Consider the following 19595-nt stretch of genomic DNA (forward strand, 5'->3'; position numbering starts at 1 on the left):
GTTTCCGTATGAATTTTAGACTCAGCCTGACAATTTCCAGAAAAAAGTCTGTTACAATTTTGCTTGAGATTGCATTCAACCCATAGACCCATCTGCAGAGAACTGACATCCTAAAAATAGTGAGTCTTCCACATCCTCTGAGTTTTTACTTTTAATTATTATATAATTTAAACTTACCTGGTCATTTTTATTAGTCTCTTGTTATTTGCTTATTTTGTATTCCATCTTTTATTTATTTAAATATTTTAATTATTATATATTCAAATTGGATAATTCCAATACATAAAGTCTTTGGTGGGTCTAAATCTGTTGTTGGTTCTATTGACACTAATTCATACTGGCTCATTTCCTTGGTATTTGGTCATTTTTAAATTGTGAGTTCGTATCTTACTGAATTTAATCTATGGGGATCCTGATTGCCTAAACTAGGGTGGCATTATTCTAGACCGGATTTACAATTGCTTCTTCTGGAAGCAGAGGTGAGGGGCATGCCACTGAATAGGGATTATCTTACTCTTCTTCCATGATCTAGCCTGATGCAAAACTCTCAAGTTCAACCAGCTCTCTTTATAGAGGCCAAAACTTAATTGCGCTTACAAATCTGGTTTTCCCAACTGCTAATTGCTCAGAATTTGGTTTTCCCTGTTTGTCCATTTCTTGAGAGTAGAGGTTTCCTTTTCCACTTGGGAAAAACAATGTATCAAAACCATTTTTGGGGGTAATTTTCTAAGATCTATTGTTCTTTTAGTGAGAGGGTCCATCATAGCATGCAGTTTGTTTTGATTCTGGAAATGGAGGATTTCACTGTATTGTCAAATTGTAATTTGTTAAAAGAGCATAGCTAAGATCTTGACATGTAAAGTTTTCATCATCTATCTGCTAAAATGGAAATAGTTAAGGCCATGATATTTTTAGAGATTTATAGTAGCTTCAGTTATAAAAAATACTAAAATATGATCAGTTATTTGAAATAAGATGATATGTAGGAATAATCTAAAACCTCTATAAACCAGTTCTAAAAAATTATCCTGGCATTGAAATAACCTGATAAACAGAGTAAGCCCTTGGCAGTACTCATGTTCCATTTCATTTTCCCTTGAGGATAGGAAAAACAGAATAACTTCAAGATCACGAAAAGCAAAAATTACCAAAGTTTTTGAATCCTTACCTAAAACATAGTTTATTTAGTTGATGTTTCTTTTTAAAACACCAACACAGATGTTTGGCTTCTTTGCCTTGACTCTACGCTTTTGTAAAAAATGTTCAGAATGTCATGTTAAATTCCCTCAAGTAAGGTTGTTACAACAAGAATATAAATACTAATAAATCCCAAGTTCGTAATAAATAACCCATTAAAATAAGAATATCACATGTGAGTCCATTTATAACTCAGAAGAGCCTTTATATAATGTTAAACAACAGCATGCGCTGGGATGAAGATAGAATCTAATTTTATGGATTTATGAAATATTGAATTATAAAATATTACATGCCTATCAGTCCAGGTATACCTGAAAGCAGGAAAAAAAATCCATGCCTTCTTTTTTTCAGAAATATTATTCAAAGGAAAAAAAAATATTTGTAGTCCAAGGGTACCTGACAAGTCAATAAGTGACTAAGTAGTATATGATAAAATTAAGTTTAGAGAAAGTCTTATAATTTAGTTCTTCAGTTAATAAACAGCACAGACAGAACTAATAGTAGAAAGCATCCTAAAATAGTTTTTGTAGTTTTATCACCAATTAGTTTAGGGAATCAGGAAATTACCTAACTATAGGGCTTCTAGAAACCTTGATCTGTATAACGAGAATACCAAAGCAACATTAACAAAGTAACAAAAGACATGTGGCTTTTTTTGGGCAAATTTATTATGCTGTATTCTTCTCATAAAGTTGTGATAATTTTCTTTCTACAAAAATGAGAATCTTTTAAAAAAAATTATAAAATAGATGCTTGTTATATTTTATATAATTTACCGTGTGTGTGTGTGTGTGTGTGTGTGTGTGTGTGTGTGTGTGTGTAGCTGAGAAAGGTTTGTATTGAAGGTCAAAACTCTTCTAATCCATATGCCAGACATAATCACTATTAAGAATTTAATGTAAATATACTTCCAGATTTTGAGAATGATATACATACATACATACATACATCCATACACACATGTGATTTTAGGTCAAAAATAAAATCCTATCTACTTTATGTAACCTCCTCTTTGCTCACTTAGCAATATGTAAGTTTCTCAATATGGGTACATATTATAGATGCACCTCTTTGTACTTAATAGCTGAAGAATATTCCAAAGAAAAGCTGTATCATAATTAAATTAATATCCAAATGGTAACATTTGGTTGCTTTCAATTTTTGCTATTATAAACTATTATAGTGAGTCTCTTGTACTCTAAAGTAAGATTATATTTCCCGTAAAAACGAATCATCACTTATCTTGTTAATTTGATTAAAGAAGAAACAAAGAGCTTGTTATAAGATTACAATGCTTGATTTTAAGTTAGAATTTCTGAGAAAGACACCCTTTGAAATGGTTTTGTAAAGATAAATATATCCTGCCAAAAAATCTAATAGCAGTGCCCTAAGACATAAATGTGTGTAAGTTATAAGGTTATATAAAGAATAATGATATAATGAACACCCACCTAGTTTAAGAACTAGAGTATTACCATTACCTCTGAAGATCTCTATGTTCACTGCCCTTCCTCTGTCCCCCAGAGGTAATTCTCTTCAATATTCTGTTAATTATTTCCTTGACTTTCTTTTTTTCTACCTTAATTGAGGTATAATTGGCAAGTAAAATTGTAGTATACAATATGATTTAATATACATATACATTGCCTTGCTTTTCTTTAATTTTACCACATACAGTATATTGTATCCCTAAATTAAATATCCTTAAATAATGTTACATGTTTTAAATTTTATCTGAATGGAACCGTATTATAATTGAATTGCCTTTTTATTTTTGCACAGAATTATCTTAATATTCATCCACATTGTTCCTTACAGCTGTAATTCATTCATTTTCGCAGTTAAATAATATTCCAATATAACAAGATAACATAATTTATATATCTATTCTGCTGGTTGGCATATGAATTGTATCCAGTTTTCTGCTATTTCAGACAGTGAACAATTTTGTACATGTCTCTTGGTGTATGAGGGCAAGAACTACTCCAAGAATGGAATCACTGGATTACGGAATATATTCATATTCAGCTTTATAGGAAAATGACAAATTATCTTATTTCGTGTTATCTTATATCTTACTATATTTTTTAAAGTGACTATACCATTTTATATTCTAACCAGCAGAGTTTACATGTTCCATAACTTCACCAATACTTAAAATAAGATTTTTTAATTACTACAAAATTGTGAATATAAAAGGCTATCTCATTGTGGTTTTAATATAGATTTCTCCAATTACTGACCTGGATCATTTTTTTATACACCTATTATCCAAATGGGTTTCCTTTACTTTTAGATACTTTTTTAGTTCTCTTTGCCCATTTAGAATTTGGGTTGTCTTTTCTTATTGATTTGTAAGAGTTTTTAAAATCTGAATACTAATCCGTTGATAGGCATATGCTTTGCAAATATCCTTCCCTCTGAGGTTTGCATTTTCACTCTCTTTGTGGTATTTGTGATGAACAGAAATTCTTAATTTTAATGTAGTCAAATTAATCTTTTCTTTTAAGGTTGGCACTATTTGTGACTTAACAAATATTTTCCCCACCCCAAAGTCATAAAGATATCTCCTTTATTCTGTTTGAAAAATTGTATAGGTTGTCTTTTCATATTTAAGTCTTTAATCCACATGAAACTGATTGTAGTGTATGGTGGGAGGTATCTACATTTTTTGTATACATGATACATTATGTATACATGGTCACCTAATTGTTCTGGCATTATTTATTAAATTTTTCATCTTTTTGACACTTAGTTGAAGTGTTAACTTTGTGATAAATTGTGTTTCCATGTATGTGTACATCTGTTTATGAACTCTATATTCTGTTCCATTGGTCACTTTGTTTGATTGTCCAATATCGCATTGTCTTAATTACTAAAATCTTAAACTAATTAAAATTTTTTTTAAGTTTTATAGAGGTACAACTGACAAATAAAATGATAAGATATTTAAGTGTTGATTATAATGATTTGATATATGTATACATCGTAAAAGGATTCCCAAATTGAGTTAATTAACATATTCATCACCTTACATACTTACCATTTTTTTGATGCAAACATTTAAGTTCTACTCTGTAAGCAAATTTCAATTACATAATACAGTGTTATCAACTATAGTCAGCATGTTTTATATCATATCCTCAGGCCTTATTCATCTTATAGCTAAAAATTTGCATCTGTTTCTAAGAGTTTGACTATTCCCCTCTCCCCGGGCCCCAGATTCCACATGTAAGTGACACCATGCAGTAGTCATCTGGCTTATTTTCATTTAGCATAATGTCTTCAAGGACCATCCATTTTGTCACAAATAGTACGATTTCCTTCTTTCTCATGGCTAAATAATATTCCTGTGTGTGTGTGTGTGTGTCACACAAATCATCTTTATCCATTCTACTGATGGACACTTAGGTTTTATTTCTGAAGCTTGGCTATTGTGAATAATGCTGCAGTGAACACGGGAGTATAAATACTTCTTTGATATTATTTTCATTTACTTTGGATATACCCAGAACTGGAATTGTTGGATCACATGGCAATTCTCTTTTTAATTTTTTGAGGAATCTCCATACTGTTTTTCATACATTCCCACCAACAGGGCACAAGGGTTCCCTGTTTTTTACATCCTTGCCAATACTTGTTATCTTATCTTTTTGACAATAGCCATTCCGACAGAGCTGAGGCGGTTTTGATTTGTATTTCCCTGATGATTAGTGATGTTGAACACATTTTCATGTATCTATTGGCCACTTGTATGTCTTCTTTTAAATTAATTTTTGATATCTGAAAGGCCAATTTCCACATTTTTCTTTTCTTTTTAAGGAGTGTATATATTGGTAATTTTTACGGTTTTGCTCTTCCAGTTGGGATTCTGATGGGAACTGCATTGCTTCTTATTTTGGGGAAAACTGATTTATATAATTTTATAATACTGAGTCTTCCAATCTATGAACATGGTATATCTTTCCATTTATTTAGACTTTCTTTCATCCACATAGAATTTTATTATCAATTATACCCTGCAATTCTCACTTTCCAATTTACCAGAATTTAACATGAATTTTGTTCAGCTTCTCATGAGTCCCATAGATTGTCTTTGAAATCTTAATATTTAATTACATTTTTCTCCTTGTGCAAAAAGTTTGAGAGAGGATTTTTACATCACTTGTAAAGAATATGATGCTAATGTCACAGAATATCTGAAAAGGGAAACAGGATGGGGAAACCAAATTATTTGCTTCTTCTAAATTATGTCTTCATGATTTTGTGGGAAGTTTATCTCTGTAAGATCATACACATATTTTGAAGCTATCTAGAAATTTATTTTTGTGCTTCACACATACAAAGTGCTAGTACATACTTAGCTGAGTAATTCATTAATCATTTGGATTATCCACCATTCATTAACCTCTACCTTAATAATACAACTGAAAACTGATTAGAAAGGGCTGACATGAATACAGGAATTAAGTAACATATAACCAAATATTTTAAAGATGACTTCATTTTCAGAAAGCTCGCTTACAGAACTAGTAAAATAACTTAGTACTTTTCAAGAGAAAACAAAGAATGAAAAACTTTTAATATTTTACAGAGTAATAAATTACTGTTTCTGACAGAAATGGTATGGATATTGGCTCTTCATCCTATAAGCTGTGGAAGGCTCAAGAAGGTGATATATCAGTAATTACTGAATCTCCTGGAAAAATAAAAAGTATTCTCAAATAAGAATAATCAACTGAAAGAACTGAAAATTACCTGTAGCGTACAGTTCATCATCCTTATTATGTAGTCAAACTGTTGATGGTCTAATATTGCCCGGTTTTGCTGCACATGCAAACCCAGTTCATCAGTGAGACACTGTCTTGCTGCCTTTCCTTTAAGGGCTCTCAGGGCAGCAGGAAGGGTCTGAGGATAAAAGAGGAAGAAGTGAACAAAAGGCACTGGAAAAAAAATTAACTTTTAATCTCACTGAAAATTTAAGTGCATTTTGTAAACCATTTAACAGTTATTAGTAAAATTAAACTAGAACAGAGTTGCTTTGAAATTAAGAACAATTATAAATAAGAGGATTTATAGTTATTTTTATTTGTAAACTAGTATGAAAAATAAGTAGAATTAGTTTATGTGATAAATTTAAAAAACATTAACTGTGCTTCAAAAAAAAAAAAACTCATCAAAACTTTGGTCACCAAAATGACTACTGCTTCAGATCACAAGTCAAAGCCACAGACACTCAGACACCTTCTTTCAATAACTGGCCACATCTCCATGACAAGAATAAAGAAAAATTAAAATGACAAGAAACACAGGTGGCTTTCTACTTAAACTGATCAGTTATGTAATCACTACTCAGTTTTTAATTTTATGACTGGAAAATTCTACAGTATCGTCTCCTCATTTCAATATCACAATAAAGAAAGAAAAAGGACTCAGAGCAACAAATGGAAATCTTTAGGTTTATTCATTAAAATTCTTTCATTTCATCACTCACAAGAATGCCTCTTCCAGTTCACTATGTAAAGCCTAGCTAATATACTTTATATGAAATAATAAAAGGTCTATTTAACTTTGAAAACCTGAAAAATAAATAGACAAATCAGCCAAAAAAGAAAAAGGAAGTGAAGAACTCTGGGAGTAGGAGGGCATAGTAGTATTACAGGCAGGTACAAGAAATAGGATGTGAAAGCTGAAAGAAAGAGAAGCCAAACAAAGTCTGTAACACTTCAACTGTAAGAAAAAATGGAAACCAAACAACCTCAAAACATGAAGGGGCTTGGGGTCATTTAGTGTGAGGGTAAAAACTTTACTCTTTACTTGACATGCTTTACAAGCCCCTTGTAATAGATGTTCTGAACTATGACAAGTCACTAAGGAAAGGTTAAATTATGTTAGGCATGATTTATTAAAGGCTAGAAATGTGCTTTATTGAGGTACATTTAAGTTGAATACTACAGTTTCTATGGTTCATTACTTATTCTTATTAGATTCTTTGTAATAAATAAAATTATATTTAAAATGTTAAATTTCTAAACAATATGCCAAAAGAGGATTTAAGGGACAATGTGTAAAGTTTGAGGGAAAACAATGACTACCAATATTTCTCTGGAAGCCATATAATTAGGTTTGGCTGAGATTATAAATTTTAGACACTATTTATTTAAAATGATCAAAACACTTGACAAGAAAAAAAGGATGAAATTAGGGGAGAGGCCAGTTAGCAAGCCAAGCATGTAAATCTGAAAGGAAAATGATGAATTCTTACTTGGGAAAGATGGCATTTTATTACCTTTTCAGTCTCCAATGTTTTATTTTCAAATATGAATGAGATGCAGTTTCTAACAACTTCCAATCTCTGTGCACTGTTGAAAATTGTTGTCACCTTATCCATTATCGAAACTAGTAAAGGAATATAAAGAAAACACAAATAAATTAAAAACACCTTAGGCAATTATAAAAGCAAGAGAAATATTACCGTTTACAGTTTCTATGACCGACACTTAGAATTGTTTTTTTTCCCCTTGTTATATGGCATTGAAGGTATTCCACTTCATTACTTTCATTACATTTTTAGGTTTTGAAGTGTCCACTAGTCAATGGTTTATTGAGGATAATTTCACAGGATAGATTCCAATGATAACACTTAAATCTTATGCAAAGTAATTCATATTGCACAGTAAAATTATATTAAGAAAAGCTAAACATTTACTTTAACTTTAATTATAAACAAACTGATAAGAAATGTTTGGAGTACAAGATCATGCAAAGTAGCTAATATTTATATGTAAGAGAGCTACTAATGGAAAAAGAAGTTGATATGTCTAAGACATTACCAAAGAAAAACCACACACCACAAAAAATTAGATTCTATTAATACAAATTAGAGTATAGGGAACATGAAGAAGCATTGTACAAAAAGAGGAATGATCATAGCCAAATAATTGTTATACAAGTTTGGGACAGTCACTTTTCAGTCCTGTGAACTTAACACCTGTAACCTCTACCATAATGTTGGATAATTCTAGTCTATACATAGGCTAAAATTATTAAAAATAAATTTAATTTATTAAAAGAATGTCAGAAGGATATAAATGAAAGTAGCATTTGTTAAACAGTATAATTTCTCAAAGAACTATACTATATCATTTGTACAAATGAGGTAGCATCAATAATTCTTAAGCCAAAAAGAAAGATCCCTTATATTTCATGGCTGTTCTTAGAATGAATCTATATAATTGCGTAATCCCTTCGGCTCCCCACCAGACCTAACAAGAAAGATACCTTACCCACTAGCATCTCTTCAATTTCATCAATATGAAACCTCATATCCTTCAAATCATTTAAAAATTTTTTTGGAATAATTATAAGCTCACAATAAGTTGCAAAATAGTGCAGAGAAGATCCATGCACTCATTGCTCAGCTTCCCCCAACGGTGACATCTTACATAACTATAGTGCTGTATCAAAATCAGGAAATCAATTGATGTAATATAATTAATGAGACAACAGATCTTACTTGGAAAGCACTAGTTTTCTTCAAATCATTTAACATTAATTTTCTGCATGATCATGATGATTAAATAGATAATTTCACATGACTTTTCTTCTGAAATGCTCATTCTTAATTGTGGGCTCTGGTGCTTCCTTCCCACACATGTAGGTTAGTGGCATAGACTCAAACAGAAATCAATCTATATTGAGTAGAAAACTTCTTAAGAGTCTCCAAATAATACCACATAACTTTATTGAGAGAGTAACATCTTTTAAGCTATGTTTATAAACTTTTAATTCTAAAATCTCTTCAGCAATATTTTAAATTTTCTTTAGGACAAGCCATTAAAACACATGCGCACGCGTGTGTGCGCACACACACACACACATTTTCTCATAATGAATCTGTTTACTATCTGGGAATTATTATTTTCCTTTGGAGACTAAGACTTAGTTCACTCCCAGAAGAAAGTTCTTCACTTTGAGTTACTGATACTTTGGGGATTGGCCAAATCCCCACTTGTGGCATTCTAATACTAGCTTTCTAACATTCGATAACAGCTCTGATTTATGGGTACCTAACTTCCCAGGACGTCAGGCTTGGCTAGCAAATGCTAGTGCCAGGCAATCATCATTTCTCTGGCCCCTCTGAGGAACAGGTGTAAACTAATTAACTTCTCAAAATGCAAATGTCTCTTAAGATGACAGAGCAATTCTACATTCATTAAATATCATGTAAAATGAATATTCATAGCTTTTAATTTTAGTACAAGGGAAATCCTGATTCTGATTGACCCAAATGAACCAGAAAGTTGGATACAGGCTCCTGCATTCATTCATTCATTCATTCATTCATTCATTCATTCATTCCTTCATTCATTCATTCATTCATGTATTTTGGTTTACAGGAAGTGCATGCAGGGCCAAATACAGAGTCATGTGTATCTCCAAATGCATCTAAAAAGAGAATTTGAAGTGAACTGAAAATGAAGTAAAAAGAGTATACAAAGATGATATTGAGACAATTGGGGCTATTATTCACGCAAATTAAATTTTAAACAAACTTCTAATCTGTTCATGTGGGTATTTAAATAAAGTATTCAATCAAATTGTGGATATTAAAATTACATGACCAAAGTCCTTCAAAAAATAACTATTTAACCTAACATGTCTACCTTCTCCGTCCTCTTGTCTATGTGAAGGTACAATCGACATTTAAGTAAAGGCTGTTAATTCTTAGGAAAATAATGGCAAATTAACATTACTAAATAAATAATAAGTAACATTAACATTACTACACAAATGTTAACACATAAATCATTAGCATTATTACATAAATAATATAATTTTAAATTGATATCCATTAATAATAAAATGACACTCACTTCTGGGTATGATGGAACTGTTTGTAGCAAACTAAAACTCCTACCAGGAACAATTATAAAAGTCAGATAAAATGCAAAAACTATTTTAATATATCAGAGCACTACAGAAGCACAGGATTAGAGGACCTAAAATTCCAGAGAAGGGAAAGGACTAGAGTTACACAGCCATCTACTTTTTCCCTATGAGATTTGCCAATATTCGGTACAGACAAGAGGCTGAGAATCTAGGCTTGATTCTGGCATATGGCTAGGTTGACCAGCAAAGTTTCTAGTGAAAGCTGAACTGACAAAAATGGATGTGTGCTAGTTTCTAGGTAAATCTCTAAAAGAACAGTAAACAAATGTATAAATAACAACAGAGATAAATTATGGAACAAGAAAAAGTTTATTAATCTGAAAGAAGGAAAGAAATCAGGGGAAAATGTAAAGCGGGATCAAATACAAAAAAAAAATAACCCAGTAAATTACATGAAAGCCACTATACTAGTAATTATACTTATATAAATGAGCTAAATACAAGTAATACACTAAGATAGTCAGACTGGCTAAAGAATCCCACACCTGCTGCTTACAAGAGGCATATCTTAAAATATAGGGACCCAAAAAGTTTGAAAATGAAAGGATAAAAACAGATAAGCAATACAAACACTAACCAAAGGAAAGCTGGTGCAGCTTTATAAACATCAAAGTATACTTTAAGACAAAAGCATTACTAGAGACAAAGAGGGACATTTCATAATGATAAAGGGATAAATCACCAAGATGCTCTAACACTTGTTAATACACATGCATCTAATAAATCAACTTCAAAATATAAAAAGAAAAAATAGAACTAAAATGAAAAATAGGCAATTCTACTGTAACACATCTCTCTCAATAGCTGAAGAAAAAGAAGAGATAAATATCAACAAAGGAAGACAACTCACAGAATGGGAAAATATATTTGCAAATCATGCATCTGAAAAAGGACTTGTATAAAAAATATATAGAGAATGTCTAACAACTCAATAATAAACAGACAAATAGCCCAATTTAAAAATGGGCAAAGGATCTGAATAGACATTTCTCCTGTAAGATATAAAAATGGCCAATAAGCGTATGAAAAGATGCTCTGCATCATTAGTGCATGTGGTGAAATCAGGACCATACCTCACATGTGGGAATGTCAAATGGTGCAGCTGCTTTGGCAAATAGTCTGGCAGTTCCTCAAAACATTTAATGTAGACTTATCGTATGTCCCAGCAATCCCACACCTAAGTATATACCTGAGAGAACTGAAAATACACGTCTACACAAAAACTTACATATGAATGCTCACAGCAGCATTATTAATAGTACCCAAAAAGTAGAAATGAACCAAATATCCATCAACTGATGAATGAATAACAAAATGTGATATACAGATGGTCCCAACTTACGGTGTTTCACCTTATGATTTTTGAACTTTATGATGCTCCAAAAGCAGCATGCATTCAATACAAACTGTACTTCAAATTTTGAATTTGGATTGTTTCCCGGGACAGCGATATGTGATGCGACACTCTTATGATGCTGGCATTGGCAGTGACCACAGCTCCCAGTCAGGCAGGCGATGGTGAAGGTGAACAACTGGTACTCTACAGTGTACTATGTGCCAGCAGTTTTGATATTGTGTTCTGAGCACACTTAACGGAGGCTAGGCTGAGCTATGATGTTGGGTAAGTTTGGTGTATCAAATGCATTTTCAACTTAGGATATTTTCAACGGAGGATGGATTTATCGGGATGTAACCCTTTCATAAGTTGAGGAGCATCTGTATATCCATACAACGGAGTATTATTCAGCCACAAAAAGCAATGAAATACTGATACATGCAACATGGATGAACTCTGAAAATATGCTAAATGAAAGAAGCCAGTCACAAAAGAGCACATTTATAAATGTCCAGAATAGGCAAATTTGTAAAAACAGAAAGCAGATTACTGCCTCAAGCTGGGGAAGGAGTGTTTGGCGGGTAAATGGGAGTGACTGCTAATGGGCATGAGTATTTCTATTTGGGGGTAATGAAAATGTTCTGAAATTAGATAATGGAAATGGTTGCACAATCGTGTAACTATACTAAAGACCATTGAATTGTACACTTTAAATGGGTGAATTTTATATATAAACAGACAAATACATACCAACAGGTGGACCTGCTGGCACAACACATTTCTTTTCCACTCGTGAAGCAGGAGGTGCATTCTGGTTCTTAGCAAAATGTTCCTCTATTAATTCCTGCACCCGGGTTTCATTAATCTTTGGGAAAGGAAGAATATGAACTCGCAAGTGGGATCCTTCTGTTGGGCGTGGAACTTTCAGAAATGCCATATGAGGATTTGGATTCTCCTGCAACATCAAACATAGGTAAAGTTAATTCAAAAGTTAAAATAACAGTGGCAGATTGCCAGGAAGGCAGTGGGAGCTCAGAGAAAGACAAACTAAAATCAGATGGATGAGTGACTGTACATACATTCAGATATATGCCATAAAATCTAGAGTACCAGAATCTTACTTCTTACAGGATCTACCAGCAGCATCTGAAACAGCTGATCACACTTCATCCTCTTCCATGAACACTTTCTTCACTTGATTTCTAGGTTTTCTTGCTACACCTTTACTTATTTTTCATCTCCCTAATCTCTTAACTATGTGAATACCCCTGGGCTCAGACTTTGGGCTTTTTTCCTATTTATATTTACTTCCTTGGTGGTAACTTTCAGTCTCATATCTTTAAACAATAAGAACGGTATAATTCACAAAATTTTACCTCCAACTGAGCTTTCTCCTGAACCCCATATCCACTATTCAATTTAAGTATTTTCATTTGGATTTAAAATAATCTCTTAAATATATGTCCAAAATGGAGCACTTAATTTTCACCTCCTCCAAATCTGCTTCCTACAGTCTTCCCCACTTCAGTAAATGGCATATTATTTTTCCAGTCACTCATGTGAAAAGCTTAGAGCCATCTTTAATGCCTTTCTCTAACACCCAATTATCCATCCCTCTGCAAACCTTCTGGACTTTGCCTTCAAAATATGTTTATAACCTAACCACTTTTCAACACCTTGGGTCAAGCCAACATCTCTCATTTACTACAGAACACCTGTCTCCTAACTGGTCTCCTGATGCCACCCTTGTTCCCTCCCTCCTCTATTCATCATACTGCAGATAGAGTGAACTACTACTAGTTAAAAGTATGTTAAATCATCACCTGACTACTCTTTTCTTTCAAATAGCTCTTTATCTCACTCAGAGTAAAATGCAAAGTTTTTATGGAATTGACAAGGCCCCCACAAGATCTGGCCTTTCTATATGACCGAGTCCTACTACTGTTTTCTTCATTCATCTGCTCCACACCATAGACCTTCTTCTTTCTGACTCAGGGCCTTGCATTTACTGTTCCCTCTGCCTGGAATGCTTGTCCTCCTCCACACACCCCCCCCCCCTCCCGATTTACAGCATTCTCTCTCCCTTCCTGCATTTCTTTGCTCAAATGCCACCTTTCTTGGCCACCCTATCGAAAATTATACTCCCCAACCCCTTATATTTTCCTCCTTAGCACTTATCATCTTCTCACATAATATAAATTTTATTTAACTTGTTTATTGCCTATCCTTCTCTCAAGAAAATGAAGCTCCATGAGGGCAGACATTAGTCAATTCAAAAAATATTTTTTGATCTCTGCATCTAGTAACTGCCTGGCACATAGCAGGCACCCTAAACTACTTGCTACTATATCCTAATGAGTGGGGCACAATGTTGAACACACACTAGGATTGCAATAACTGAATTAAATGTGTCAGCTAATATTTTCATAGACCCTCTGGACTGGCATAGACTTTTTCTAGTCACCTAGTTAAGTAGGATTATATTTCAAATATTACAGGACGAATGGAATCCATCCTCTTTATAAAGTTATCTAAGGAAAGCTGCTTTACACTCATTCTTTGACCAATTCTAGCATTTATTATCCTTTGTGACCAGAAAATTCCTTTTCCCCCCTGAACCTATGTTATTCATGCTGTAGATTAAGCTCTACACTACCCTATACATTCTCTGGACAGTTAAAATGACCAAACACCATCATCTATTAGAGCTGCCCCCCACAATTCTTTTTGGTTATTTGGCCCAGACCCAGACAGAAGAAAGGCTGGGCCATGGCCAATGATATACGTAGCATATCTCAGCAATATAATGGAAACAATACTCCTTTAGAGTGTCAGAAAGGCTGGGTTCTAATTTTGGCTCTACTTATGTAATTCTGGATAAATAACTTTGCTCAAGACATACACTTAATGCTTCTCTCACAAGGTTCCTGAGAAGGTGAAATCAGATATAAAACTTGTTATTGCTAAAGCAGCCCTCATACACACTTTGCATTTACCCCTTACATTATTAGCAAAGGCAGGGAAGAATAAATAAGTAAATTCCTATGCTAATTCTTCATGATAAACACTTTCTAAACTCTATGTTGAAAAGCCTGTTCTAAAATTATAGCTGGATTAACACCAACATCACTGGTCTGTAGTTTCTGAACTTGCCTTTTTCAAAAAGTATTAGGTTGGTACAAAAGTAATTGTGGTTTAACAGGTTAAAAACAATTGCAAAAACCGCAATTACTTTTGCATCAACCTAATAGTATGTTCTTGTCTGTTTTTTAGGCACAAGTCTAAGATATCTTTTCAAAAGTTATATTAATAAATATCAATTTTCTAAAAGCCATTGAGCATATTATTTTTTTTCAGGCTGGGGATGTAATTCATATGGATTTTGAGCTCTAAATCAGAATAATTTAAAGTATATTCTTCGCTATTTCTATTTATGCTTATTTTCTTTATTAAAAATAAAAACTTTATATTTCCCATGACCTATTTATTTAATATTCATTATAACAAATTTTTAAAACATGGAAAAGTAAAAGTAGCGATGCCAGTATCTTTCTAGCTCTATTTTATCTATCTTTCTTCCTATATATTCTTCTATATTGTTCCAAAAATGATTTAAGGTGTTTAGAAAAATAAAGATACACATATTGTTTCTAGTCCAAATCCCATAATGTGACAAGTTCATCCTAAGCTTTGTAAGGAAGAACGAAGATCCAAAAATAGTTAAGGCTATTCTGAAGAAGAGTAAGTGGGAAGTCAAACTTTTCAGATATCAAAACTTATATAAACCTTTAATAACCAATACAGTATGGGAATTGGTATTAGTGAAGGGTTAAAAGAGCTAATGGAATAGAGAGCCCAGAAATAGGACCATGTGTGAAAACGTGATAGAGACAGGTGGCAGGTGGCACTACAGGTCAGAGGTAAATAAAGGGTGGACAATTCAATGAGAGAGGGAGTATTTTTAACTCATTGTCTCTGATGTCAGATCACCTGGGTCAAATCCCAGTTTAGCCACTTACTAGTAGTGAGACCTGGTGTAGTGTCCATTCACTCACCACTTGTATTTTAGTTACCTCATTTGTAATGAAGATAATAATATAGTACCTACTTCATAAGGTTCTTGTGAGGATAGAATGAGTTGTTATGGGAAAGCTTTTAGAACACACACACACACACACACACACACACACACACTTCCCCAGAATAAATCTGAAAGCTGTTTTCCAAAAGTCTAGGGTACATTCATTTGAAAAATATTTATTCACTGCATATTCTATTTCATGACAGCAGGCCTCTAAAACCAAACAATCTCTTTCTCCCCTTGGGTGATTCCCATATCACCAGCTACTTATATTTTAATAATAATAATAAATGGCTTAAATAAAAACACTAACTAAAAAAGATATTGCTGTTAATCATTAACAGTGTTTTCCTTCTCATAAGCAGTTTGAAATATTGTAAACCAAATCCATATACAATTCAGAATAATAAGCATTTATTTTTTATCATTTTAAAGCAAAGTTCAAAGATGAAGCTATCCTATAGCTGTACAGATAGTCTACATAAAAATTCAGATTATGGGTTAAAGTTACTAAATTATAATTCAATTATGTTTAGAAGATTCAAAACAGGTTCATGCCCCCAAATATAGTATATTTGGTTTTCTGACAGCTGTGTCTGTACACTGCTGCCCTCTAACGGGGAGTGTGGCAAATACAAAGGATCACATTCATCACCTACAATACACCCAGCTTGATCACATAATGACTTTTGAGAAGACAGTAGAAATGAGAGGAAGTTTAAGGCTCACTGAACTCTACATATTCTTAGAAACATCTGCTCTTATTTATAATTCCAAATGAATTTGGACCAGTCCCTTGAAGATTACTGAACTCATTAAAAACTGCAGCCCAATTTTGTTGTTGAATCTCCTTGTTGAAACAAGGAAATTCATCATTTTCCAGTAGAACAAAGAAGGAGCCAAATTTTCATCTTTAATTGCAGAGAAATGCAAACATAAAATAATAATCAAGGAGTTACACATCTAAACACTTATGGTACTTATGGTGAACACGGTAACAATTTTGTCCAAAGCAACCAAGATGAACTGCCAAAAAGCTGGCAAAATGCACTTCCACTCAAAGGGAATTTTGAAGTTGGATAATGATTTTCAAGAAATGGTCTCTGCAGAAAAAGTTGAGAACCATATGACTTCACTCATATGTGGGATATAAAACTGAAAGCAACAAAGGAACAAGACAAACAAACAAATAAAAACCCCCAGACACAGACAACAGTTTAGTGGTTAACCAGTGGGTTAGGGGAGATGGGGATGGTAGAAGAGGGTAAACGGGATCAAATGTCTGGTGATGAAAGGAGAACTGACTCTGGGTGGTGAACACACAATGTGATATATAGAAGATGTATTATAGAAATGTATACTTGAAACCTATGTAATTTCACTAACCATTGTCACCCCAATAAATTTAATAAATCAATCAATCAGAAAAAAGGAAAAAAAAGGTCTCTGTAACCCTGCTATAAGGATTTATTATAGTAATGAGAGGTACAATGATTTTCTCAGACTTGAAAAAATGACACACATACCATCTGGTCTGGAAACATGGATTTTTCTCTATTCTTGGCAAGCTAAAGGAGAATATGTCTTGGGCTTACTGAAAAAGAGGCTGAAAATGCACTTCAAATAAAAGCACAGCAAAGCAAAACAAAACAAAAAAACCCAACCCCCTACTGGAAATTCAAAGTAGGCAAGACCACATTGGGAAAAAGTTTCTTCCTACACATTGGTTTCAGCAGTGAATGACGAATCAAAGTGACCTTGTTAGAGGTTACCAAGTTTTCCATATTAATTTAGGTATTTAATAATTATTTAATATGCACCAATTATACCTAGAGCTGTGTGGGACAGCAAGTTATACAAATCCTTTCAAATACAGCTGAAACCAATACTATCACTGGGCTAAGTTGTTAAACACTGAGAAAATGTAACTAGACTTTTTAGATTTGCCTGGTTGTGAAATCAATATTGATGAAATGAAACATTCTCAATTTTCCATCCTTCTGGGCCTGTCAATGATCACCCAACTGAATTAATGTCTCATCCTTAATACAAATAAATTTGGTATATGACTTTAACATTTAATGCGCTGGTTGGCCTAATCCAGGGTTGCTCAACTTTGGCACTACTGACATTTTAGGCTAGATAATTCTTGGTTTTGGGGGGAGGAGGGTGTCCTATATTTTGTAAGATGTTTAGAAACATCCTTGACCTCTACCTACCTATCAGATGCCAGTTAGCATACCTTCTCCAGTTGTGATAACCAAAAATGTCTCCAGATATTGTCAAATTTCGGAGGGCGGTGGGGGTAGGAGTGGGGGAGAGGTTGCCCTTGTTGAGAACTTCTCTAATTCATGATTCTAGATGGAAGCTTCACATTCTAAGACAAGTATTACTTTTACAAGTACCAAGGAAGGATATAGTGACTAGCTAAGAGACCTACAAGCATATTCTCACTCACCTAGTCACATGCAAATTGAAACCATAATAAGATACCACTACATACCTATTAGAACAGCTAAAAACAAAACCAACCAAACAAACAAAAAAACAACCGAGGGGGGGCAGGCCCAGCAGCTCAGGCAGTTGGAGCTCTGTGTTCTTAACGCCTGAGGCTGCCGGTTCGATTCCCACATGGGCCAGTGGGCTCTCAACCACAAGGTTGCCAGTTTGATTCCTTGACTCCCACTAAGATTGAACACGGCACCTTGAGCTGAGCTGCTGCTGAGCTCCCAGATGGCTCTGTTGGTTGGAGCGCATCCTCTCAACCACAAAGGTTGCCAGTTCGACTCCCACAGGGATGGTGGGCTGCGCCCCCTGCAACTAACAATGGCGACTGGACCTGGAGCTGAGCTGCGCCCTCCACAACTAAGATTGAAAGAACAACAACTTGACTTGGAAAAAGTCCTGGAAGTATACACTGTTCCCCAATAAAGTCCTGTTCCCCTTCCCCAGTAAAATCTTTTAAAAAACAACAAACAACCGAGGATACCAAGTGTTGGTGAAGATATGGAGTAAATGAAACTCATATACTGCAGGTGGGAATGTAAAATGGTACAGATACCTGGGAAGACACTCTGGCAGTGTTTTAACATTTTGTTATCATATATCCCAGCATCCTATACCTAAAACTTTACCCAAGATAAATGAAAATTTATGTTCATACAAAAATCTATGCCAATGTTCAGGGTAGTTTTATTCATAATTGCCTTCAGTTGGTCAACAGATAAATAAAACTTTGGTATATTCATACAATGGAATATTACTCAACAAAAAGAAATTAACAACAGATATAAGCAGTGACATGGGTGAATCTGAAATGCATAATGCTAAGTGTAAGAAACCTAACTCAAAAAACCATGAAAGAGGTAAAAACTACTCAGACAGAAAACAGATCATTTGCTAAGAGTCTGAGGTGGTGGGAAGATATGACTATAAGCGAGCATTAAGGAAATCTGAGGGGTAATAGAAATGTTCTATGTCCTTATTGTGGTGGTGGTGGTGGTGGTGGTTGTATAACTTCATTTATTTGTCAAAACCCATAGAACTATACACTAAAAATGGCAATTTTTACTATATGTAAATTATATCACAGTAAACCTGACTTAAAAATGAACAAACAAATCAGATAAGATAGGGGAAGGAGTTTGATTTTTACGCTTTGGGATTTTTATGCTCATTTCCTCATAATAACCTAAAGAAGCTGTTTATGTTTTGACTTTTTAAGACTAAAGATGATTACAGTATTTTCATTCCTTCCTATAACAATAACCACACAAAATCCCTTTACTCACAGTTACCAAAGAGTACAAATATCATCAGTGTAGAATAAATTTGCCTGGTAGTGAAATTAACTTTCTGCAGAAATGTAAAAGGTATAGGTCTTATGTGATTTAGAATGGCTATTCCTTTATTTGGGTTTTGTTCTCCTGTTAAGATTTTTAAAACTGTTTTAATATCACAAGGCACAACTAAAAATCTCATATTATTTTATAAGAAAGTCCAAGTGCTCTCATTTTTCCTTTAACT

At 33.6% G+C, this 19595-nt stretch overlaps 1 protein-coding gene across 2 annotated transcripts in view; it reads right to left on the bottom strand.

The window, feature by feature from the left end:
* Positions 1 to 19595, bottom strand: part of SBF2 (SET binding factor 2) — a 391687-nt gene that overhangs the window by 142405 nt on the left and 229687 nt on the right. For both annotated transcript variants that reach the window (XM_019728981.3, XM_019728975.3), the window contains exons 14-16: positions 12239 to 12443; positions 7490 to 7599; positions 5959 to 6108 (exon numbers count right to left, since the gene is read on the bottom strand). In XM_019728981.3, coding sequence (XP_019584540.3) covers positions 5959 to 6108; positions 7490 to 7599; positions 12239 to 12443 — 465 coding nt within the window. The remainder of the gene's footprint in view (positions 1 to 5958; positions 6109 to 7489; positions 7600 to 12238; positions 12444 to 19595) is intronic.

Source organism: Rhinolophus sinicus, chromosome 14 (genome assembly GCF_057876585.1).
Source record: "Rhinolophus sinicus isolate RSI-liver-muscle chromosome 14, RSI-T2T, whole genome shotgun sequence".
Classification (NCBI taxonomy): domain Eukaryota; kingdom Metazoa; phylum Chordata; class Mammalia; order Chiroptera; family Rhinolophidae; genus Rhinolophus; species Rhinolophus sinicus.